At 46.8% G+C, this 23,253-nt stretch overlaps 1 protein-coding gene across 2 annotated transcripts in view; it reads left to right on the forward strand.

Annotated features, from left to right (window-relative positions):
- The window catches only part of LOC133543863 (NACHT domain- and WD repeat-containing protein 1-like), a 38,211-nt gene that overhangs the window by 318 nt on the left and 14,640 nt on the right, over positions 1 to 23,253 (forward strand). Inside the window, exons 2-17 of one of the 2 annotated variants that reach the window (XM_061888720.1) lie at positions 116 to 310; positions 5,615 to 5,700; positions 5,771 to 5,887; positions 5,949 to 6,303; positions 6,489 to 7,776; positions 8,537 to 8,740; positions 8,814 to 8,967; positions 9,028 to 9,145; positions 9,610 to 9,774; positions 9,843 to 10,040; positions 10,522 to 10,644; positions 11,779 to 11,978; positions 12,044 to 12,304; positions 12,359 to 12,449; positions 12,520 to 12,668; positions 12,805 to 13,069. In XM_061888720.1, the coding sequence (XP_061744704.1) occupies positions 196 to 310; positions 5,615 to 5,700; positions 5,771 to 5,887; positions 5,949 to 6,303; positions 6,489 to 7,776; positions 8,537 to 8,740; positions 8,814 to 8,967; positions 9,028 to 9,145; positions 9,610 to 9,774; positions 9,843 to 10,040; positions 10,522 to 10,644; positions 11,779 to 11,978; positions 12,044 to 12,304; positions 12,359 to 12,449; positions 12,520 to 12,668; positions 12,805 to 13,069 (3,889 nt within the window). In that variant the 5' untranslated portion in view covers positions 116 to 195. Of the gene's footprint in view, positions 1 to 112; positions 311 to 5,614; positions 5,701 to 5,770; positions 5,888 to 5,948; positions 6,304 to 6,488; positions 7,777 to 8,536; positions 8,741 to 8,813; positions 8,968 to 9,027; positions 9,146 to 9,609; positions 9,775 to 9,842; positions 10,041 to 10,521; positions 10,645 to 11,778; positions 11,979 to 12,043; positions 12,305 to 12,358; positions 12,450 to 12,519; positions 12,669 to 12,804; positions 13,070 to 23,253 lie in introns of both variants that reach the window. The other variant, XM_061888721.1, reaches the window with a different exon arrangement.

Below are 23,253 nucleotides of genomic sequence, written 5' to 3' on the forward strand. Positions count from 1 at the left end.
TGCCATGGCCTTGTTATTGTCATGCATGAGATGGCGGCCATGTTGCCAGTGTAATTAGCGCCTTGGGTCCCCCCCTTGCACCTGCTAACTCTCAGGTGACGTCCACACTCAGCAGGCCAACCTTAAAGCCTTCATACTGTTGCACACGCTGCCGGAGCACAAGAGAAGCAGCGAGACCAGAGGCATCAGGACACCATGGCAGCATCGGTGGCCGCTGATAGAGACGTGCAGGACATCCTGAGAGGACATTGGACTCCCACCATGAAGACCAGCAACATGATCCGTGTGTTCATCAGCTCCGCCTTCACAGGTCAGAAAATGTCTCTTACACACACGGTAGATGTCGGCGTGATCATCGTGATGCATTTCTTGTCAGGCTTGCTTTATCTTTGACTTTTTTGCTGTAATTATCACAAAAGAATCTGGGTATGTGACAATGTTATTAGTAAGGTCAGATGTGTTTTGTGAGAAGAGACTGGCCTCCCACATGCATGCAATTGTCCTTGGAACAGATGATTTCTCTTTAGTTCAGGGGTGTCCAAACTTTTTCCACTGAGGGCATCGCAATGAAAAATGAAGACTTGAGGGGGGCCCTAAAGGTTTCAAAACTAATCCAAAATATAAAAACATTTTTTTTACCTTTAGGGCCCCCCTCAAGTTTGGTCCCGGGGACCCAGAAGGGTCTTGGTCATAAAAATGTCAAAAAATAAGTCATATAATATTTTCTTTGAACGCTTAAACCTGGAAGTCAACTTCAGATCTGTCGATAACATTTTCTTACATTTTTTAAAATGTTTAAAAAAAAAATAGAATAAATCTGGATTTACAACCGTGATGATGGCAAGAAGTCTTTTAATCAGGGAGTTAGTTTATGGAACAAACTTGACAATGGAATAAAAGGGGGGTTCAAGGGTTTAAGTTTTATTTGTCACATGATGCAGACTACACCACAGTGAAATGCTTTTTTCCATGCTCTTCACATATTGCGACTAGTTGCAGAATCTAAGACACTAAATACAAACAACTGAATATCTCTGATGTACATTAATTACAAGACAATTAAGTTGCACAATAAGTCACAGAAGTTATGGTAGACGTATCAGTACAAGTAGAAGTACAGGAGTCAAATACAGTACCAGTCCAAGATCAAATAGTGTAACAGTATATACAGTATAGGAAGGAACAAATATGAAGGTGTCTACAGTTCTTTGGCAATTGAGTAGTGACAGTAGTATGAACAAAGGTAAGGTAACAGTATGACGTCTTTATACTCTTGTTTTTACATTATTTACAATCATTGAATGAAAAGTATTGTAGTCTGGTAATTACAGTGGTAAATAAAGTGATATTGTGCGTGCGGTTTTGTGCAATTGTGATGAGTGTTAATCAGCGGTGCAGTTGAGCAGTCTGAACAAATACAAACAATGTAAATCTCTTTTTGTATTAAAAAAAAAAGTAAAATAATGATGATGAAAAGATACCAATGTGTAGAATTATTGCTTTCATTGTTGTAAAATGAAAATATGGCTTTGTAGTTGCCAACATTAAATGTCAATTGTTGTACTCGTGAAAATAGGGGGAAGATATCAGGTTTTACCTTCTTTCTGCTCCTTTTCATTCATATTTTACTTTTTTTTTTTTATGTATTAATCAATCCAACAAAACAACACATCATAATGCAATCAAATTCCAAACCCAAACCCGACCCAGCAACACTCAGAATAGCAACAAACAGAGCAATTGAGGACACACAAACATGACACGGTACAATCTAAAAGTAGTGAAACAAAAATGAACATTATCAATATTAGTAACAATTTCAAAATTGCAGTGATTAAAAATCCCTCATTGATATCATCATTAAAAATGTTAATACAAAAAATAATTTAAAAAATGAAGAATGCATCGCATCTCCAAAGCTTGATAACACACTGTGTCCAATATTTTACACAAAGATAAATAAGTCCTATTTTGGTTCATTTAATACTTAAAACACATTTCAATAATGGATCCCATATTCCAATATATGACTCATTATTATCTAAACTAAAAGCAGTTTTTTCTACTGATATCATCTCCATAGCTTGTGTATAGCAGTCATCTATCCAATTTTATAATATTACCCGTTTTGTTATTATGCATATTGAAAGAAATGCATTTTTACTCTTTGATGACGTGCTATTAAATTGATGGAGATCCCCAAGAATACAAGTTTGCAATGTCATTGGGATGTTTATATTAAGGAATGTGATTGCTTCTTTTGTCGTTTTCAACCATAACTCTTTTATTTTCTGACATTCCCACAATAAATGAACAAGAGTTCCTGACACTTGCTACATAACTTGCTATCTACTACACTAATTTAAAACAGCTGAGAAGATGTCAAATACAATCTATTCAATATCTTAAATTGAGTCAGCTTATCTTTAATGTTTCTAAAGGGCCTATTGGCATTTTTCCAAATATCATTCCATGATTTGTCTCTTTCATCTCAAATGTTTAAGTCCATCATCCATTTCCTAACACATGCATCATTTGCATTTCTAGTGTGGTGTTCATTTATTATTCCATAATAGTTGAATTAATTTCTTAAATGTATCTTGCTGAAAATGTGCATCTTCCAGTTCATGGCTATTTAAGGACATACTTTCAGAGAATATGCATTTATTTACAGCGTGTTTTAAAGAGACAAAATTTAAAAAAAGATTTCTGGGTACATTATATTGATCAACTAAATCATTGAACGGTTTAAAAGAGTTTTTATTAATAATATGATGAGGTTTAGTAATACCTCTGTCTTTCCATGTTGTCCATTTAACCACATCTTTATTAATTATGATATTAGGATTGTACCAAAGCGGTTGATTGACAGATGTCATTGGGTTGATTCTTATTATTTTCTGACACAGTTTTAGAATGTTAAAGGTGGCTTCTATTGGGCTCTGCCTCAATTCGTTAGGTATCTTTTTAATATAATATAAACTCCCCACATCAATGTCCAAATTCATTAACATATTTTTTTCTGCAGAAGAATGAAATGCGTGGCTTGCTTGTTCACAAGCGAAGGAGATATAATAATGTAAGAAGTTTGGTAATTGTAGTCCTCCTTTATCTTGTGTACAAGACAACCTTAAGTATGAACATCTGGCCTTCTTTCCACACCACATAAAATGTGATATCATTGTGTGTATTTTCTTAAACCAACTTTTATTCATTAGGACAGGCATTATTTTCAGTATATAATTAACTGCTGACAGTATACTCATTTTAACTATGTTCACCCGACCCCAAAGTGATATTTGGAGACGTGACCAGCGTTCCATTTTGTATTCTATCTTATTTTTGAAAAGTTTAAGATTTAGAGCTTTGCTTGTATCAAGGTTTGGTGTAACATGTTTTCCTAGATATATGATTTCTGCATCTTTCCATTGAATTTTGGAGTTCTGAACTTGTGATTTCTTGCAGTGTTTATTAAGTGGTAATATTTCACATTTGTCCCAATGGACCTTATATCCTGATAAACAGCCATATTCAGTGATGACATTATTGAGAGGAGTTAACATGTGACAGGTAGAGAATTATGTTGTCACGATACATCGATAGCTTATTATACTGAGAGCCAATTTTTATACCATGAATATTATTTTCACTTCTTATTTTTGCAGTTAAGGGTTCAATAACCAAATTAGATGATAATCCAGATGCAGGACATCTCTGTTTTACTCCTCTTTTTAACAAAAAAGGTTCTGCAATATGATTGGTTTTGACTGATGCCATGGGCATCTTATAAAGCATCTTAATCAGTTGTATAAAATCATCTCCAAATCTAAATTGACATAATGTGCAAAACATAAATGACCTGTTTCATCTTTTACTTGAATGTTATGTTCCATCCATCCATCCATCCATCCATCCATCCATCCATCCATCCATCCATCCATGTTCTTCCGCTTAGCCGAGGTCGGGTCGCAGGGGCAGCAGTTGATTATTTTTATTTTATTCCTTTGTTTGATTTTTTACGAATGAAAGAAATAAATGACCTGAACTGAGTCTTCTGTAAATCAATAATCCAAGACAACATTGATTTTGATTGGTTATTATATTTTGAGCAATAACAGTTTTAAAGTAAAAAAAAAAGAGCTCTGTGTTATTAGTGTCGATATTGCCATGTTTTCCTGTTACATTTCACCTGTTTGCTCTTTTATGCCACTTTGTGTTTTGTAGTAGTGTTTTTCTATTGTGCGGCGGGCATTAAGACATGAGCTGCGGGCCACGCTGTGGACACCTTTGCTTCTTGACCCTTGCAGTCTGTGGACACCTTTGCTTCTTGACCCTTGCAGTCTGTGGACACCCTTGCTTGACCCTTGCAGTCTGTGGACACCCTTGCTTGACCCTTGCAGTCTGTGGACACCCTTGCTTGACCCTTGCAGTCTGTGGACACCCTTGCTTGACCCTTGCAGTCTGTGGACACCCTTGCTTGACCCTTGCAGTCTGTGGACACCCTTGCTTGACCCTTGCAGTCTGTGGACATCCTTGCTTGACCCTTGCAGTCTGTGGACACCCTTGCTTGACCCTTGCAGTCTGTGGACACCCTTGCTTGACCCTTGCAGTCTGTGGACACCCTTGCTTGACCCTTGCAGTCTGTGGACACCCTTGCTTGACCCTTGCAGTCTGTGGACACCCTTGCTTGACCCTTGCAGTCTGTGGACACCCTTGCTTGACCCTTGCAGTCTGTGGACACCCTTGCTTGACCCTTGCAGTCTGTGGACACCCTTGCTTGACCCTTGCAGTCTGTGGACATCCTTGCTTGACCCTTGCAGTCTGTGGACACCCTTGCTTGACCCTTGCAGTCTGTGGACACCCTTGCTTGACCCTTGCAGTCTGTGGACACCCTTGCTTGACCCTTGCAGTCTGTGGACACCCTTGCTTGACCCTTGCAGTCTGTGGACATCCTTGCTTGACCCTTGCAGTCTGTGGACACCCTTGCTTGACCCTTGCAGTCTGTGGACACCCTTGCTTGACCCTTGCAGTCTGTGGACACCCTTGCTTGACCCTTGCAGTCTGTGGACATCCTTGCTTGACCCTTGCAGTCTGTGGACACCCTTGCTTGACCCTTGCAGTCTGTGGACACCCTTGCTTGACCCTTGCAGTCTGTGGACACCCTTGCTTGACCCTTGCAGTCTGTGGACATCCTTGCTTGACCCTTGCAGTCTGTGGACACCCTTGCTTGACCCTTGCAGTCTGTGGACACCCTTGCTTGACCCTTGCAGTCTGTGGACACCCTTGCTTGACCCTTGCAGTCTGTGGACACCCTTGCTTGACCCTTGCAGTCTGTGGACACCCTTGCTTGACCCTTGCAGTCTGTGGACACCCTTGCTTGACCCTTGCAGTCTGTGGACACCCTTGCTTGACCCTTGCAGTCTGTGGACATCCTTGCTTGACCCTTGCAGTCTGTGGACACCCTTGCTTGACCCTTGCAGTCTGTGGACACCCTTGCTTGACCCTTGCAGTCTGTGGACACCCTTGCTTGACCCTTGCAGTCTGTGGACACCCTTGCTTGACCCTTGCAGTCTGTGGACACCCTTGCTTGACCCTTGCAGTCTGTGACTTGCAGACATGAGCGGCGAGAGGAGGGCTCTCCTGGAGAAAGCATACCCACAAGTCCTCGCTTTTTGCCGCAGCATGGGCTTGGCGTTTGAGGTCAGTCCGCCTCCATCTGGAAGCCACGGTGGTGGGCGTGGCTCATTCAGTGATGTCACTTCCTGTTTAGGTGGTGGACCTGGGCTGGGGGATTGGAAAGGTGACGTCGGGGGAGCACGACATCTGTGAGCTCTCCCTGCGAGAGATCTCCATCAGCAAGAAGAAGTCTGCCGGTCCCGCCTTTGTGGTGAGTGTTGGGGGCGCTCCCCGTGCGTCCCTGCATTTTACTTCCTGTTTGGGTTCCCAAGGCTCTGCTGGGGAACCGCTACGGCCAGCGACCACTTCCTGCTGGGATCCTGCACAAACAGTTTGAGCTGCTTGTGTCGAAACTGGCTAACAAACCCGATGCCGTTAGTCTTCTGACTAACTGGTACATGAGGGACGACAACGCGGTCCCGCCCACCTACTTCCTGCAGCCGGTCACGACTCACTTCCTCCAGTACAGCGACCTCCAGCCTGAGCGTGCAGCGCGGTGTGATGAGGAGGGGGCTTCTTGGCGTGTCATTGAGGCGCGCTTGTTGCAGCACCTGCGATTCGCTGCTGGCGAGGCTGAGGCCGCCGGCGACATCACGGCGAAGGAGCGAAGCGTCTTCTTCACATCGGGTCAGATTACACACACACACACATATATGTACATATACCAAAGTGTATTACAAGGGGGTGGCGCTGTGACCCACCCGGACCACAGCTGGAGAAGAGATATTTTGGATGTTTTTCTAGGAGGGGCTGAGGGATCAAAAGTGGTAAGAAAGAGCGGGCTAACTAATGTGTGGTCCTGTGGTTTGCAGTCACAGAGCAAGAGTTGGAGCACGGCTTGGAGAAGGACGCCGACGGCACCTCGGCCCTGCTCTTTATCCGTGAGGTGCCCCGCTTGGCGAAGGGCGGGCCGAGACGTCTGGCCAGGTTCATGGACGCCACGGGCGACGGGCTGTTGGATGTGGAAGCACAGGGCCTCCTTGCCGGCCTCAAGTCCCGCCTCTACGCCTCGTGCAAGGACATGGTGAACGTGCACTGGGTGGAGCTCAGCAGGGGGGCCATCGAGCCCAGACGCAAGGAGCACGCTCAGTACCTGGACGCCATCAGCCAGCAGTTTGTGTGTCAGATGAAGGCCAGGGTCACGGCGGCACTACAAGTTGTGAAGGGGGGCGGGCCCAGGAAAGTTTGGGGAAGCACGGAAGACACCAAACATGGGCGGCTGGCGGAAGAGGTCAGCCGCCATCTTGCCTTGAGCGGCCAGTTGTGCCGCGGCCTCCACGGTAGGGAGGGGCTTCTGGCCAAGCTGTGCCTGGCCATGTGGGAGGCCACCAATGTCCGTCACGGGCCGCTGGTGGTGCACGGTGCCGCCGGGATGGGTAAGACGGCGCTCTTATGTAAGCTGGCGCAGGAGATGCGCAGCGTGATGGAGGCGCGGGCCACGCTGGTGGTCAGGTTGCTGGGTGCTCGCCATCTCCAGAGAGAAGACATCGACCGTCTCCTCCTCAGTGTCTGCCTCCAGATCTGTCTGGCCTGTGCTCTGGCCCCGCCCACCTCGCTGAGCACGCACCAGGAAATAGTCAGCTTCTTTCAAGAAGTTTTGCTCTCGGTTTCCCAACAGGGCGGCGTGCTGCTGGTGGTCTTGGATGGCGTGGACCAACTGTGCGAGCGCCATGGCGCCCTCTGCTGGCTGCCCCGAGAGCTGCCGCCCAACGTCCACCTTGTCATCTCCATGGACACCAACAGCGAGGCCTTCGTGGCCGCGCGCTTCAAGCTCAACTCTGTGGAACCTTTCTTCCAAGTGGACCGTCTGACGCGCGAAGACGGCCGACGCGTCATGGAGTCGCAGCTCAGCGCGTGCCAGCGAACTTTGACCCCCGAGCAGGCCGGCGCCGCACTGCAGTGTTTCCACTCCACGGGGTGTCCCGTTCACCTCCGACTTATTGTGTCTGCCGCTAAACGCTGGACGTCCTCCACCCCGCTGACGCGGCTTTGCTTGGGCGCCAACGCACAGGAAATGATGGCGGAGCTTTTTCTCATGCTGGAAGAGAAACACGGCAGAGAGATGGTGGGCGGGGCGTTGGGCTACATCGCACTAGCCAGGTGAGTTTTGTCAATCTGGCCACGCCCATAATGTGTCTCGGTCACTCATTAGCATAAATCAATGGTTCTCAAACTTTTCACTGCATACCACCTCTGAAAACACGCTAACCACCATCATGACAACATTAAATACAGTAGTGTAGTAGACCTAAGTATTCATTAAGTACCACCATCATGACAACATTAAATACAGTAGTGTAGTAGACCTAAGTATTCATTAAGTACCACCATCATGACAACATTAAATACAGTAGTGTAGTAGACCTAAGTATTCATTAAGTACCACCATCATGACAACATTAAATACAGTAGTGTAGTAGACCTAAGTATTCATTAAGTACCACCATCATGACAACATTAAATACAGTAGTGTAGTATACCTAAGTATTCATTAAGTACCACCATCATGACAACATTAAATACAGTAGTGTAGTAGACCTAAGTATTCATTAAGTACCACCATCATGACAACATTAAATACAGTATTGTAGTAGACCTAATTATTCATTAAAAGCCAGGTAGGTTTTTTATTTGATACGTATATTATTTTGGCCACTAACCTTACGCACAGTTTGAACAGTCACACTGTGTTTGAATATTTAATGAAGTGATTCAGTGTAGCACAGTTTGAGAATCACTGACACGACAAACAAGTCTTTTGTTCTCAGTTGAGTGGTGGTAATGCTAATGTTAGCCTAGCCTGTTTGGTAATGCTAATGCTGAGAGCCTTAAAAGCGGTGACATCATCATGTGACCAAAGGGAAGGCCTACTGGAGGCGGAGCTACGTGACATCATGTCGCTGGACAATGATGTCATCAGCGAGGTGTACAAGTTTTCCCTCCCCCAGACGCCCGCCCTGATTCGGTTTCCCCCCATGCTGTGGTCCCGCCTCCAAAGGGACCTGGAGGACCACCTGGAAGAGCGATGGACGTGTGGCGTGGCCGCCATCGCCTTCAGGGAGCGGTGATGACGGCTTTTTTTAAGCATTACATCAGATGTCTCCTCAAAGACCTAATCTTGTCTCTGATGCAATCAGGCGTCTGTTGGAGGCGGTGTCAGCACGCTACCTGACCATGGAGCGCAGGGGGCGGAGCTTGACCATCATGGCCGAGTACTTTCAGGGAGTGTGGTGTGGCAAACTGAAGCCGGTGGCTCTCCCGGGCCTGACGCTGCTGGTCGCCGACAGAAAGGTACGGAGTTGAGGAGGCTGGCGTTGGATCTCTCACCTGATTGGCTGTGGCATGTGTCAGGTCCCGCCCCAGCCGCTGTGGTTTACTCCACAATTAGCCAACGTCAGGAAGCTTCAGGAGTTGCCGTACCACCTGCTGCACGCCGGCCTGTGGGAGGAGCTACGTCGGGACGTCATCGGTGGGTCCTTGTCAGAACTGAGAAAGACAACCACTTCCTGTGTGGTGGAATGGTCCCAAACTCAACTGGCGACAAAGTGGTTTTAGTACAAAAGTTTTATTTACCCATTAATCAAAATAGTACAAGTTGGATTAAATTGCCCCTGCAGACAGATACTGTCCTCCAGAGGATGCAGAATCAAACGAAAAACATGCAAATCATCTCCCTTTTATCTGACTCCTCATGGGTCAAGCTGGAGTTGTTTTGCCACTGCTGGCCCCAGCACAATCCTGGATCTGCTGGTCATAACAAGCATTCATCACATCTCTAGGACTGCTTGGCGCGACCCAAATTCAACTTTCCCTTGCATTTTGCTTCCCAGTGATTCAGAGATAGACTTTCTTTTTTGGACTTAAACAGACACAAAATATGGTATAAAGTCAGAAATTCCACTACACCTGTTTGTCACTTCCTGTGTGCCTCAGGCAGCGCCGAGTGGCTTTTCTGTAAGAGCGCCGTGATGGGCGTGTCCAGTGTCATCCAGGACTTGGACCAGTGCTCCCTCTACATGGATTGCACCGAGACCCGCCTCCTGCGGGACGCTCTGGTCCTCATGGAGCCCGGTCTGGACTTCCTGGGCGGTCACGTGGGTCCGTTCCATCAAGCTCCCGCCCGTGTCTCCACGCCGGCTGACATTTTCTTCTCCCTCCTACCCTAGGGGCGTCGCACTTGTACACGGAGCTGCTGGCGCGACTGCGGCACTTAGCCACGCCCTTCCCTTCGCTGATTGGCCGACTGTGCAGCCAGTGTGAGGAGTGCCTGCTGACGTCTTCCGAGCCCGTCCTCATCCCCAAGTGCAGCTTCCTGCCGCCGCCAGGGGGGGCGCTGCAGCACACGCTGGCGGGCCTGCGAGGAGGTCAGAGGTCACAGCATTGCCGCTGTCACGCCCAATTTCTTCCCCCTACAAACACCTCCCCCCCCATTTACTTCAGGGGTCATGATTAATACAGACATTTTGCTAACGCTATATTATAAATAAAAAAATAAATAAATAAAACTATTTACAAACACAAACTATGGGATGACGTAAGAGGAAACGTGACCCCGGAAGTAAATGGGTCATCCCGTAGCTTGTTTGTAATAAAGCATTAACAAAACATCTGTATTTTTATAATATACCATTATATTTTTATAATATAGCGTTAACAAAACATCTGTATTTTTATAATATAGTGTTATATTTTTATAATATACCATTATATTTTTATAATATAGCGTTAACAAAACGTCCGTATTAATCATGACCCCGGAAGTAAATGGGGGAGGTTTTTGTAAGGGGGAAGAAATTAGGCGTGACCCCGCCCTGCACTTGCATCACTCCCTCGCTGTGTCTTCAGGTGTGGTCTGCGTGGACCTCAGCGTGGAGGCGGAGCTTCTAGTCGCCGGTTCAGACGAAGGCGCGGTGGCGGTCTGGAGCCTCGCTGATGGACATCTTGAACGCACTCTGAGCGCGCACACGGGTTGGTGGAAGTCAAATCACGCCATCTTCCTTAAAGGCCTACTGACCCCCACTACTAGTCACATAGTTTATAATTCAATGATGAAATATTAACATTGCAACACATGACAATACGCCCGCTTTACTTTACTAAATTGCAATTTTAAAATTTCCGGGGAGTTTCATCTTGAAAACGTGGTGTAATGATGACGTGTACGCAAGACATCACAGGTTTTTAGGAAGTATGAGCGCTGCACACACACACAGCTAAAAGTCCTCTCTTCTCATCGCATAATTACACAGTATTCTGGACATCTGTGTTGCTGAATCTTTTGCAATTTGTTCAATTAATATTGGAGAAGTCAAAGTAGCAAGATGGAGTTTGGAAGCTTTAGCCTTTAGCCACACAAACACACGGTGATTCCTTGTTTAAAATTCCTGGAGGTGAAACTTTACTATGGATCAGAGCGGTCAAGCCAACATGGATCCCGACCACATGTCAACCAGCAGGTTTCGGTGAGAAAATTGTGATAAAAAGTCACTTCTTACCGGAGATCAGCTGAGCTTGTGCCGTCCATAAAGCTGCCGTCGACTTCCTTGAGACATTGGTGTCAACACACCCGTGGACACACCCCTCCGACTATCAGGTACTATTAAACTCACTAAAACACTAGCAACACAATAGGAAGATAAGGGATTTCCCAGAATTATCCTAGTAAATGTGTCTAAAAACATCTGAATCTGTCCCAATGCAATCGCGTTTGTTTTTTTAACTTGATTTTTTTTTCTCCTAGTCCGTCGCTATCAATATCCTCAAACACGAATCTTTCATCCTCGCTCAAATTAATGGGGAAATTGTCGTTTTCTCGGTCCGAATTGCACTTTTTGTTGGAGGCTCCCATTAAAAACCATGTGAATATGTGAGGAGACATCAAACATGTGACATCATCGTCTGCGACTTCCTGTACAGGCAGGGCTTTTCTTTTAGCACCGAAAGTTGCAAACTTTATCGTGGATGTTCTCTACTAAATCCTTTCAGCAAAAATATGGGGAAATGATGAAGTATGACGTATAGAATGGAGCTGCTATCCCCGCTTAAATAAGAAGATCTCATTTCAGTAGGACTTTAAGCAGTAAACAAACTTTGCTCCCGCAGCGGCCATCTTGTCACTGAAGCTGATCCAAAGCCCCGCCCACTGCCTCTCATTGGGTGCTGATGGCTCTTTGAAGAGGTGGAGCCTGACAAGCGGCCAACAATTGCTCTGCGTTCAAGAGGCGTGGCCTGTAGACCACACCCCCTCACCAGTCCACTTGCACCTGTGTGGTCAGCTGATCTTCGCCTACAACAGGACGCATGTAAGACACAGTCTCCGCCTCCTCCTCCTCCGCCTCCACCTCCCCCTCCCCCTCCCCCCGTGCAGGTGTCCATGTTGACGTCAGACGGCGTGCCCACGCTCCCGCTCGCCGCCCATGAAGGCTCGCTGTGTCTGGGAATTCTGGAGGATTCCGTGATGGTCCTGTCCCAGTCGGGCCAGGTGAGAATATTGGGGCCTGGAGGCGGGGCTTCAGGTGTGGCCATCCAGCTGGAAGAGTGGGGGCGGACTTTGACGGCTGTCAACAGCGTCACACTCCCCGAGCGAGGACAAGTCTTCCTGCTTTCCTCTCAAGGCTTTCTCTACCAGGTGTGTTCTCCTGCGCTCAGGTGACACGCCCTCATCCTCAACATGTGACTCTAGATCTCCAGGTCGGGGAAGCACTCGCGTGTCCACTTTCCTCTACGGCCATCTTTGTTTTCTGTCACTGCTGATGAGAAAATCCTCTTAGCGGGTAAAGTTAGCACTGAAGCTAATGGAAGCGTCTTAGCTTGCTGTAAAACGTGTGTCATGTGATCTCACAGGAAGTGATGTCACCTTGAGCCTCTTCAACATCCACATTGACTCCATCCATAGTTTTCTCCAACTCAAACATGACGCCGACGTCCTGTGTGCTCGCGTCTCGTCCGACGCACGACTCATCGCCACCGGCGCCGTCGACCAGCTCATACGAGTGTGACGCCGCACACGCGCACTCTTTTGACTTTGTCTTGGATCCAACTCCGCGCGTGTGCGTGTGCGTGTGCGCGTGTGTGTGTCTGTGCGTGTGCGTGTGCGTGTGTGCGTGTGTGTGTGTGTGTCTCTCTCAGGTGTGGTCGCTGACCACCGGAGCCTTGCTGGACGTTTTTTGCGGTTCCGAGGCTCCGATCACGCGTGTCCTTTTCTACGAGCGCTTCCTTGTGTCCACGTGTGCAGCTGCCTCCTGCCTGCACGTGTGGGCTGTCAATCACCACAAGCCTCCCGCCCACATCCCCGCAGGCTCCGCCCACGTGGCCGTCACTAAAGACGCAGAGCAGGTGTTTTACGTGAGCGGCCATCGACCCTCGCAAGTGGTGAGCTGGAACAACAACACAGGTGTGTCACACTTTTATTGGCCTGCTCTTGTTCTCCTAGCGTGTTCTTGTTCTCCTAGTGTGTTCTTGTTTTCCTAGCGTGTTCTTGTTCTCCTAGCGTGTTCTTGTTCTCCTAGCGTGTTCTTGTTCTCCTAGCGTGTTCTTGTTCTCCTAGCGTGTTCTTGTTCTCCTAGCGTGTTCTTTTTCTCCTAGCTTGTTTTTGTTCTCCTAGCGTGTTGTTGTTGTTGTTCCTAGCGTGTTGTTGTTCGCCTAGCGTGTTGTTGTTCTCCTAGCGTGTTGTTCTCCTAGCGTGTTCTTATTCTCCTAGCGTGTTGTTGTTCTCCTAGCGTGTTGTTGACCTAGCGTGTTGTTGTTCTCCTAGCGTGTTCTTGTTCTCCTAGTGTGTTGTTGTTGTTGTTCTCCTAGCGTATTGTTGTTCTCCTAGCGTGTTGTTGTTCTCCTAGCGTGTTGTTGACCTCCTAGCGTGTTGTTGTTCTCCTAGCGTGTTCTTGTTCTCATAGCGTGTTCTTGTTCTCCTAGCGTGTTTTTGTTCTCCTAGCGTGTTTTTGTTCTCCTAGCGTGTTGTAGTTCTCCTAGCGTGTTGTTGTTCTCCTAGCGTGTTGTTGTTCTCCTAGCGTGTTCTTGTTCTCCTAGCGTGTTCTTGTTCTCCTAGTGTGTTCTTGTTCTCCTAGCGTGTTGTTCGCCTAGCGTGTTGTTGTTCTCCTAGCGTGTTGTTCTCCTAGCGTGTTGTTGTTCTCCTAGCGTGTTGTTGACCTAGCATGTTGTTGTTCTCCTAGCGTGTTGTTGTTCTCCTAGCGTGTTGTTGTTCTCCTAGCGTGTTCTTGTTCTCCTAGCGTGTTCTTGTTCTCCTAGTGTGTTCTTGTTCTCCTAGCGTGTTCTTGTTCTCCTAGTGTGTTCTTGTTCTCCTAGCGTGTTCTTGTTCTCCTAGTGTGTTCTTGTTCTCCTAGCGTGTTCTTGTTCTCCTAGCGTGTTCTTGTTCTCCTAGCGTGTTCTTGTTCTCCTAGTGTGTTCTTGTTCTCCTAGCGTGTTCTTGTTCTCCTAGCGTGTTCTTGTTCTCCTAGCGTGTTCTTGTTCTCCTAGCGTGTTCTTGTTCTCCTAGCGTGTTCTTGTTCTCCTAGCGTGTTCTTGTTCTCCTAGCGTGTTCTTTTTCTCCTAGCTTGTTTTTGTTCTCCTAGCGTGTTGTTGTTGTTGTTCCTAGCGTGTTGTTGTTCTCCTAGCATGTTGTTGTTCTCCTAGCGTGTTGTTCTCCTAGCGTGTTGTTGTTCTCCTAGCGTGTTGTTCTCCTAGCGTGTTGTTGACCTAGCGTGTTGTTGTTCTCCTAGCGTGTTGTTGTTCTCCTAGCATGTTGTTGTTCTCCTAGCGTGTTGTTCTCCTAGCGTGTTGTTGTTCTCCTAGCGTGTTGTTCTCCTAGCGTGTTGTTGTTCTCCTAGCGTGTTGTTAACCTCCTAGCGTGTTGTTGTTCTCCTAGCGTGTTCTTGTTCTCATAGCGTGTTCTTGTTCTCCTAGCGTGTTTTTGTTCTCCTAGCGTGTTTTTGTTCTCCTAGCGTGTTGTAGTTCTCCTAGCGTGTTGTTGTTCTCCTAGCGTGTTCTTGTTCTCCTAGCGTGTTCTTGTTCTCCTAGCGTGTTCTTGTTCTCCTAGCGTGTTCTTGTTCTCCTAGCGTGTTCTTGTTCTCCTAGCTTGTTTTTGTTCTCCTAGCGTGTTGTTGTTGTTGTTCCTAGCGTGTTGTTGTTCTCCTAGCATGTTGTTGTTCTCCTAGCGTGTTGTTCTCCTAGCGTGTTGTTCTCCTAGCGTGTTGTTCTCCTAGCGTGTTCTTGTTCTCCTAGCGTGTTGTTGACCTAGCGTGTTGTTGTTCTCCTAGCGTGTTGTTGTTCTCCTAGCGTGTTGTTGTTCTTGTTCTCCTAGCGTGTTTTTGTTCTCCTAGTGTGTTGTTGTTGTTGTTCTCCTAGCGTGTTGTTGACCTCCTAGCGTGTTGTTAACCTCCTAGCGTGTTGTTGTTCTCCTAGCGTGTTCTTGTTCTCATAGCGTGTTCTTGTTCTCCTAGCGTGTTTTTGTTCTCCTAGCGTGTTTTTGTTCTCCTAGCGTGTTGTAGTTCTCCTAGCGTGTTGTTGTTCTCCTAGCGTGTTGTTGTTCTCCTAGCGTGTTCTTGTTCTCCTAGCGTGTTCTTGTTCTCCTAGTGTGTTCTTGTTCTCCTAGCGTGTTGTTCGCCTAGCGTGTTGTTGTTCTCCTAGCGTGTTGTTCTCCTAGCGTGTTCTTGTTCTCCTAGCGTGTTGTTGTTCTCCTAGCGTGTTGTTGACCTAGCGTGTTGTTGTTCTCCTAGCGTGTTGTTGTTCTTGTTCTCCTAGCGTGTTCTTGTTCTCCTAGCGTGTTTTTGTTCTCCTAGTGTGTTGTTGTTGTTGTTCTCCTAGCGTATTGTTGTTCTCCTAGCGTGTTGTTGTTCTCCTAGCGTGTTGTTGACCTCCTAGCGTGTTGTTGACCTCCTAGCGTGTTGTTGTTCTCCTAGCGTGTTCTTGTTCTCATAGCGTGTTCTTGTTCTCCTAGCGTGTTTTTGTTCTCCTAGCGTGTTTTTGTTCTCCTAGCGTGTTGTAGTTCTCCTAGCGTGTTGTTGTTCTCCTAGCGTGTTCTTGTTCTCCTAGCGTGTTCTTGTTCTCCTAGTGTGTTCTTGTTCTCCTAGCGTGTTGTTGTTGTTCCTAGCGTGTTCTTGTTCTCCTAGCGTGTTCTCCTAGCGTGTTCTTGTTCTCCTAGCGTGTTGTTGTTCTCCTAGCGTGTTGTTGACCTAGCGTGTTGTTGTTCTCCTAGCGTGTTGTTGTTCTCCTAGCGTGTTGTTGTTCTTGTTCTCCTAGCGTGTTCTTGTTCTCCTAGCGTGTTTTTGTTCTCCTAGTGTGTTGTTGTTGTTGTTCTCCTAGTGTGTTCTTGTTCTCCTAGCGTGTTCTTGTTCTCCTAGCGTGTTCTTGTTCTCCTAGCGTGTTCTTGTTCTCCTAGCGTGTTCTTGTTCTCCTAGCGTGTTCTTGTTCTCCTAGCATGTTCTTGTTCTCCTAGCGTGTTGTTAACCTCCTAGCGTGTTGTTGTTCTCCTAGCGTGTTGTTGTTCTCCTAGCGTGTTCTTGTTCTCCTAGCGTGTTGTTAACCTCCCAGCGTGTTGTTGTTCTCCTAGCGTGTTCTTTTTCTCCTAGCTTGTTTTTGTTCTCCTAGCGTGTTGTTGTTGTTGTTCCTAGCGTGTTGTTGTTCGCCTAGCGTGTTGTTGTTCTCCTAGCGTGTTGTTCTCCTAGCGTGTTCTTGTTCTCCTAGCGTGTTGTTGTTCTCCTAGCGTGTTGTTGACCTAGCGTGTTGTTGTTCTCCTAGCGTGTTGTTGTTCTCCTAGCGTGTTGTTGTTCTTGTTCTCCTAGCGTGTTCTTGTTCTCCTAGCTGTTTTTGTTCTCCTAGCGTGTTTTTGTTGTTGTTCTCCTAGCGTGTTCTTGTTCTCCTAGCGTGTTGTTGTTCTCCTAGCGTGTTGTTGACCTCCTAGCGTGTTGTTGTTCTCCTAGCGTGTTGTTGACATCCTAGCGTGTTGTTGTTCTCCTAGCGTGTTGTTGTTCTCCTAGCGTGTTCTTGTTCTCCTAGCGTGTTCTTGTTCTCCTAGCGTGTTCTTGTTCTCCTAGCGTTTTCTTGTTTCCTAGCGTGTTGTTGTTCTCCTAGCGTGTTGTTGTTCTCCTAGCGTGTTGTTCTCCTAGCGTGTTCTTGTTCTCCTAGCGTGTTCTTGTTCTCCTAGCGTGTTGTTGTTCTCCTAGTGTGTTGTCGTTCTCCAAGCGTGTTGTTGACCTCCTAGCGTGTTCTTGTTCTCCTAGTGTGTTGTTGACCTCCTAGCGTGTTGTTCTCCTAGCGTGTTCTTGTTCTCCTATCATGTTTTTGTTCTCCTAGCGTGTTGTAGTTCTCCTAGCGTGTTCTTGTTCTCCTAGCGTGTTTTTGTTCTCCTAGCGTGTTGTAGTTCTCCTAGCGTGTTGTAGTTCTCCTAGCGTGTTCTTGTTCTCCTAGCGTGTTCTTGTTCTCCTAGTGTGTTCTTGTTCTCCTAGCGTGTTCTTGTTCTCCTAGCGTGTTCTTGTTCTCCTAGCGTGTTGTTGACTTCCAAGCGTGTTGTTGTTCTCCTAGCGTGTTGTTGACCTCCTAGCGTGTTCTTGTTCTCCTAGCGTGTTCTTGTTTTCCTAGCGTTTTCTTGTTCTCCTAGCGTGTTGTTGTTCTCCTAGCGTGTTGTTGTTCTCCTGGCGTGTTCTTGTTCTCCTGGCGTGTTCTTGTTCTCCTAGCGTGTTGTTGTTCTCCTAGCGTGTTGTTGACCTCCTAACGTGTTGTTGTTCTCCTAGCGTGTTCTTGTTCTCCTAGCTTGTTTTTATTCTCCTAGAGTGTTGTTGTTCTCCTAGCTTGTTGTTATTCTCCTAGCGTGTTCTTGTTCTCCTAGCATGTTGTTGTTCTCCTAGCGTGTTCTTGTTCTCCTAGCGTGTTGTTGTTGTTGTTCCTAGCGTGTTGTTGTTTGCCTAGCGTGTTGTTGTTCTCCTAGCGTGTTGTTGTTCTCCTAGCGTGTTCTTGTTCTCCTAGCGTGTTGTTGTTGTTGTTCTCCTAGCGTGTTCTTGTTCTCCTAGCGTGTTGTTGTTCTCCTAGCGTGTTGTTGACCTCCTAGCGTGTTGTTGTTCTCCTAGCGTGTTGTTGACATCCTAGCGTGTTGTTGTTCTCCTAGCGTGTTGTTGTTCTCCTAGCGTGTTTTTGTTCTCCTAGCGTGTTGTTGTTCTCCTAGTGTGTTCTTTGTTCTCCTAGCGTGTTCTTTTTCTCCTAGCGTGTTGTTGTTTTCCTAGCGTGTTCTTGTTCTCCTAGCGTGTTCTTGTTCTCCTAGCGTGTTGTTGTTATTCTCCTAGCGTGTTGTTGGCATCCTAGCGTGGTGTTGTTCTCCTAGCGTGTTGTTGTTCTCCTAGCGTGTTGTTCTCCCAGCGTGTTATTCTCCTAGCGTGTTGTTGTTCGCCTAGCGTGTTGTTGTTCTCCTAGCGTGTTGTTGTTCTCCTGGCGTGTTCTTGTTTTCCTGGCGTGTTCTTGTTCTCCTAGCGTGTTGTTCTCCTCCTAGCGTGTTGTTGTTCTCCTAGCGTGTTGTTGACCTCATAGCGTGTTGTTCTTGTTCTCCTAGCGTGTTCTTGTTCTCCTTGCGTGTTGTTCTCCTTGCGTGTTGTTCTCCTTGCGTGTTCTCCTAGCGTGTTCTTGTTCTCCTAGCGTGTTGTTGTTCTCCTAGCGTGTTCTTGTTCTCCTAGCATGTTCTTGTTCTCCTAGCGTGTTTTTGTTCTCCTAGCGTGTTTTTGTTCTCCTAGCGTGTTTTTGTTCTCCTAGCGTGTTGTAGTTCTCCTAGCGTGTTGTTGTTCTCCTAGCGTGTTCTTGTTCTCCTAGCGTGTTCTTGTTCTCCTAGCGTGTTTTTGTTCTCCTAGTGTGTTCTTGTTGTTGTTCTCCTAGCGTGTTGTTCTCCTAGCGTATTGTTGTTCTCCTAGCGTGTTGTTGTTCTCCTAGCGTGTTGTTGACCTCCTAGCGTGTTGTTGACCTCCTAGCGTGTTGTTGTTCTCCTAGCGTGTTCTTGTTCTCATAGCGTGTTCTTGTTCTCCTAGCGTGTTTTGGTTCTCCTAGCGTGTTTTTGTTCTCCTAGCGTGTTTTTGTTCTCCTAGCGTGTTTTTGTTCTCCTAGCGTGTTTTTGTTCTCCTAGCGTGTTGTAGTTCTCCTAGCGTGTTGTTGTTCTCCTAGCGTGTTCTTGTTCTCCTAGCGTGTTCTTGTTCTCCTAGCGTGTTCTTGTTCTCCTAGTGTGTTCTTGTTCTCCTAGCGTGTTCTTGTTCTCCTAGCGTGTCCTTGTTCTCCTAGCGAGTTGTTCTCCTAGCATGTTGTTGTTCTCCTAGCATGTTGTTGTTCTCCTAGCGTGTTCTTGTTCTCCTAGCGTGTTCTTGTTCGCCTAGCGTGTTCTTGTTCTCCTAGCGTGTTGTTGTTCTCCTAGCGTGTTCTTGTTCTCCTAGCGTGTTCTTGTTCTCCTAGCGTGTTCTTGATCTCCTAGCGTGTTGTTGTTCTCCTAGCGTGTTCTTGTTCTCCTAGCGTGTTCTTTTTCTCCTAGCTTGTTTTTGTTCTCCTAGCGTGTTGTTGTTCTCCTAGCGTGTTGTTGTTCTCCTAGCGTGTTGTTGTTCTCCTAGCGTGTTCTTGTTCTCCTAGCATGTTGTTGTTCTCCTAGCATGTTCTTGTTCTCCTAGCGTGTTGTTGTTGTTGTTCCTAGCGTGTTGTTGTTCGCCTAGCGTGTTGTTGTTCTCCTAGCGAGTTGTTCTCCTAGCGTGTTGTTGTTCTCCTAGCGTGTTGTTGTTCTCCTAGCGTGTTGTTGTTCTCCTAGCGTGTTCTTGTTCTCCTAGCGTGTTCTTTTTCTCCTAGCTTGTTTTTGTTCTCCTAGCGTGTTGTTGTTCTCCTAGCGTGTTGTTGTTCTCCTAGCGTGTTCTTGTTCTCCTAGCATGTTCTTGTTCTCCTAGCGTGTTGTTGTTGTTTCTAGCGTGTTGTTGTTCACCTAGCGTGTTGTTGTTCTCCTAGCGAGTTGTTCTCCTAGCGAGTTGTTCTCCTAGCGTGTTGTTGTTCTCCTAGCGTGTTGTTGTTCTCCTAGCGTGTTGTTGTTCACCTAGCGTGTTGTTGTTCTCCTAGCGAGTTTTTCTCCTAGCGTGTTGTTCTCCTAGCTTGTTGTTGTTCCCCTAGCGTGTTCTTGTTCTCCTAGCATGTTGTTGTTCTCCTAGCGTGTTGTTGTTGTTGTTCCTAGCGTGTTGTTGTTCGCCTAACGTGTTGTTGTTCTCCTAGCGAGTTGTTGTTCCCCTAGCGTGTTCTTGTTCTCCTAGCGTGTTGTTGTTCTCCTAGCGTGTTGTTGTTGTTGTTCCTAGCGTGTTGTTGTTCGCCTAACGTGTTGTTGTTCTCCTAGCGAGTTGTTCTCCTAGCGTGTTGTTGTTCTCCTAGCGTGTTGTTGTTCTCCTAGCGTGTTGTTGTTCTCCTAGCGTGTTGTTGTTCTCCTAGCGTGTTGTTGACCTCCTAGCATGTTGTTGTTCTCCTAGTGTGTTGTTGTTCTCCTAGCGTGTTGTTGACATCCTAGCGTGTTGTTGTTCTCCTAGCGTGTTCTTGTTCTCCTAGCGTGTTCTTGTTCTCCTAGCGTGTTCTTGTTCTCCTAGCGTTTTCTTGTTTCCTAGCGTGTTCTTGTTCTCCTAGCGTGTTGTTGTTCTCCTAGCGTGTTGTTCTCCTAGCGTGTTCTTGTTCTCCTAGCGTGTTCTTGTTCTCCTAGCGTGTTGTTGTTCTCCTAGTGTGTTGTCGTTCTCCTAGCGTGTTGTTGACCTCCTAGCGTGTTCTTGTTCTCCTAGTGTGTTGTTGACCTCCTAGCGTGTTGTTGTTCTCCTAGCGTGTTCTTGTTCTCCTTTCATGTTTTTGTTCTCCTAGCGTGTTGTAGTTCTCCTAGCGTGTTCTTGTTCTCCTAGCGTGTTTTTGTTCTCCTAGCGTGTTGTAGTTCTCCTAGCGTGTTGTAGTTCTCCTAGCGTGTTCTTGTTCTCCTAGCGTGTTCTTGTTCTCCTAGTGTGTTCTTGTTCTCCTAGCGTGTTCTTGTTTTCCTAGCGTGTTCTTGTTCTCCTAGCGTGTTGTTGTTCTCCTAGCGTGTTGTTCTCCTGGCGTGTTCTTGTTCTCCTAGCGTGTTCTTGTTCTCCTAGCGTGTTCTTGTTCTCCTAGCTTGTTTTTATTCTCCTAGAGTGTTGTTGTTCTCCTAGCTTGTTGTTGTTCTCCTAGCGTGTTCTTGTTCTCCTAGCATGTTGTTGTTCTCCTAGCGTGTTCTTGTTCTCCTAGCGTGTTCTTGTTCTCCTAGCGTGTTCTTGTTCTCCTAGCGTGTTCTTGTTCTCCTAGCGTGTTCTTGTTCTCCTAGCGTGTTCTTTTTCTCCTAGCTTGTTTTTGTTCTCCTAGCGTGTTGTTGACCTCCTAGCGTGTTGTTGTTCTCCTAGCGTGTTGTTGACATCCTAGCGTGTTGTTGTTCTCCTAGCGTGTTGTTCTCCTAGCGTGTTTTTGTTCTCCTAGCGTGTTGTTCTCCTAGTGTGTTCTTTGTTCTCCTAGCGTGTTCTTTTTCTCCTAGCGTGTTGTTGTTGTTCTCCTAGCGTGTTCTTGTTCTCCTAGCGTGTTGTTGTTGTTATTCTCCTAGCGTGTTGTTGGCATCCTAGCGTGGTGTTGTTCTCCTAGCGTGTTGTTGTTCTCCTAGCGTGTTGTTCTCCCAGCGTGTTATTCTCCTAGCGTGTTGTTGTTCGCCTAGCGTGTTGTTGTTCTCCTAGCGTGTTGTTGTTCTCCTAGCGTTTTGTTGTTCTCCTAGCGTGTTCTTGTTCTCCTAGCGTGTTGTTGTTCTCCTGGCGTGTTCTTGTTTTCCTGGCGTGTTCTTGTTCTCCTAGCGTGTTGTTCTCCTCCTAGCGTGTTGTTGTTCTCCTAGCGTGTTGTTGACCTCATAGCGTGTTGTTCTTGTTCTCCTAGTTTGTTCTTGTTCTCCTTGCGTGTTGTTCTCCTTGCGTGTTGTTCTCCTTGCGTGTTGTTCTCCTAGCGTGTTCTTGTTCTCCTAGCGTGTTGTTGTTCTCCTAGCGTGTTGTTGTTCTCCTAGCATGTTCTTGTTCTCCTAGCGTGTTGTTGTTGTTGTTCCTAGCGTGTTGTTGTTCGCCTAGCTTGTTGTTGTTCGCCTAGCGTGTTGTTGTTCTCCTAGCGTGTTTTTCTCCTAGCGTGTTCTTGTTCTCCTAGCGTGTTGTTGTTCTCCTAGCGTGTTGTTGACCTAGCGTGTTGTTGTTCTCCTAGCGTGTTGTTGACATCCTAGCGTGTTGTTGTTCTCCTAGCGTGTTCTTGTTCTCCTAGCGTGTTCTTGTTCTCCTAGCGTGTTCTTGTTCTCGTAGCGTGTTGTTCTCCTCCTAGCGTGTTGTTGTTCTCCTAGCGTGTTGTTGTTGACCTCCTAGCGTGTTGTTGTTGTTCTCCTAGCGTGTTGTTGTTGTTCTCCTAGCGTGTTCTTGTTCCCCCAGCGTGTTGTTGTTCTCCTAGCGTGTTGTTGTTCTCCTAGCGTGTTCTTGTTCTCCTAGCATGTTCTTGTTCTCCTTGCGTGTTGTTCTCCTAGCGTGTTGTTGTTCTCCTAGCGTGTTGTTGTTCTCCTAGCGTGTTGTTGTTCCTAGCGTGTTGTTGTTCGCCTAGCGTGTTATTGTTCTCCTAGCGTGTTGTTCTCCTCGCGTGTTGTTGTTCTCCTAGCGTGTTGTTGTCCTAGCGTGTTCTTGTTCTCCTAGCGTGTTGTTGTTCTCCTAGCGTGTTGTTGACCTCCTAGCGTGTTGTTGTTCTCCTAGCGTGTTGTTGACCTCCTAGCGTTTTGTTGTTCTCCTAGCGTGTTCTTGTTCTCCTAGCGTGTTGTAGTTCTCCTAGCGTGTTCTTGTTCTCCTAGCGTGTTCTTGTTCTCCTAGCGTGTTGTTGTTCTCCTAGCGTGTTCTTGTTCTCCTAGCGTGTTCTTGTTCTCCTAGCGTGTTCTTGTTCTCCTAGCGTTTTGTTGTTCTCCTAGCGTGTTGTTGTTTTCCTAGCGTGCTGTTGACCTCCTAGCGTGTTGTTGACCTCCTAGCGTGTTGTTGTTCTCGTAGCGTGTTGTTGTTCTCGTAGCGTGTTGTTGTTGTTCTCCTAGCGTGTTGTTCTCCTAGCGTGTTCTTGTTCTCCTAGCGTGTTCTTGTTTTCCTAGCGTTTTCTTGTTCTCCTAGCGTGTTGTTGTTCTCCTAGCGTGTTGTTGATCTCCTAGCGTGTTGTTGATCTCCTAGCGTGTTCTTGTTCTCCTTGCGTGATGTTGTTCTCCTAGCGTGTTCTTGTTCTCCTTGCGTGATGTTGTTCTCCTAGCGTGTTCTTGTTCTCCTAGCGTGTTGTTGTTCTCCTAGCGTGTTGTTGTTCTCCTAGCGTGTTGTTTTTCTCCTAGTGTGTTCTTGTTCTCCTAGCGTGTTCTTGTTCTCCTAGCGTGTTGTTGTTCTTCTCGCGTGTTGTTGACCTCCTAGCGTGTTGTTGTTCTCCTAGCGTGTTGTTGTTTTCCTAGCGTGTTCTTGTTCTCCTAGCGTGTTGTTGTTCTCCTAGCGTGTTGTTGTTTGCCTAGCGTGTTATTGTTTTCCTAGCGTGTTGTTGTTGTTGGCCTCCTAGCGTGTTGTTGGCCTCCTAGCG

The sequence above is a fragment of the Nerophis ophidion genome, linkage group LG26, assembly GCF_033978795.1.
Source record: "Nerophis ophidion isolate RoL-2023_Sa linkage group LG26, RoL_Noph_v1.0, whole genome shotgun sequence".
Classification (NCBI taxonomy): domain Eukaryota; kingdom Metazoa; phylum Chordata; class Actinopteri; order Syngnathiformes; family Syngnathidae; genus Nerophis; species Nerophis ophidion.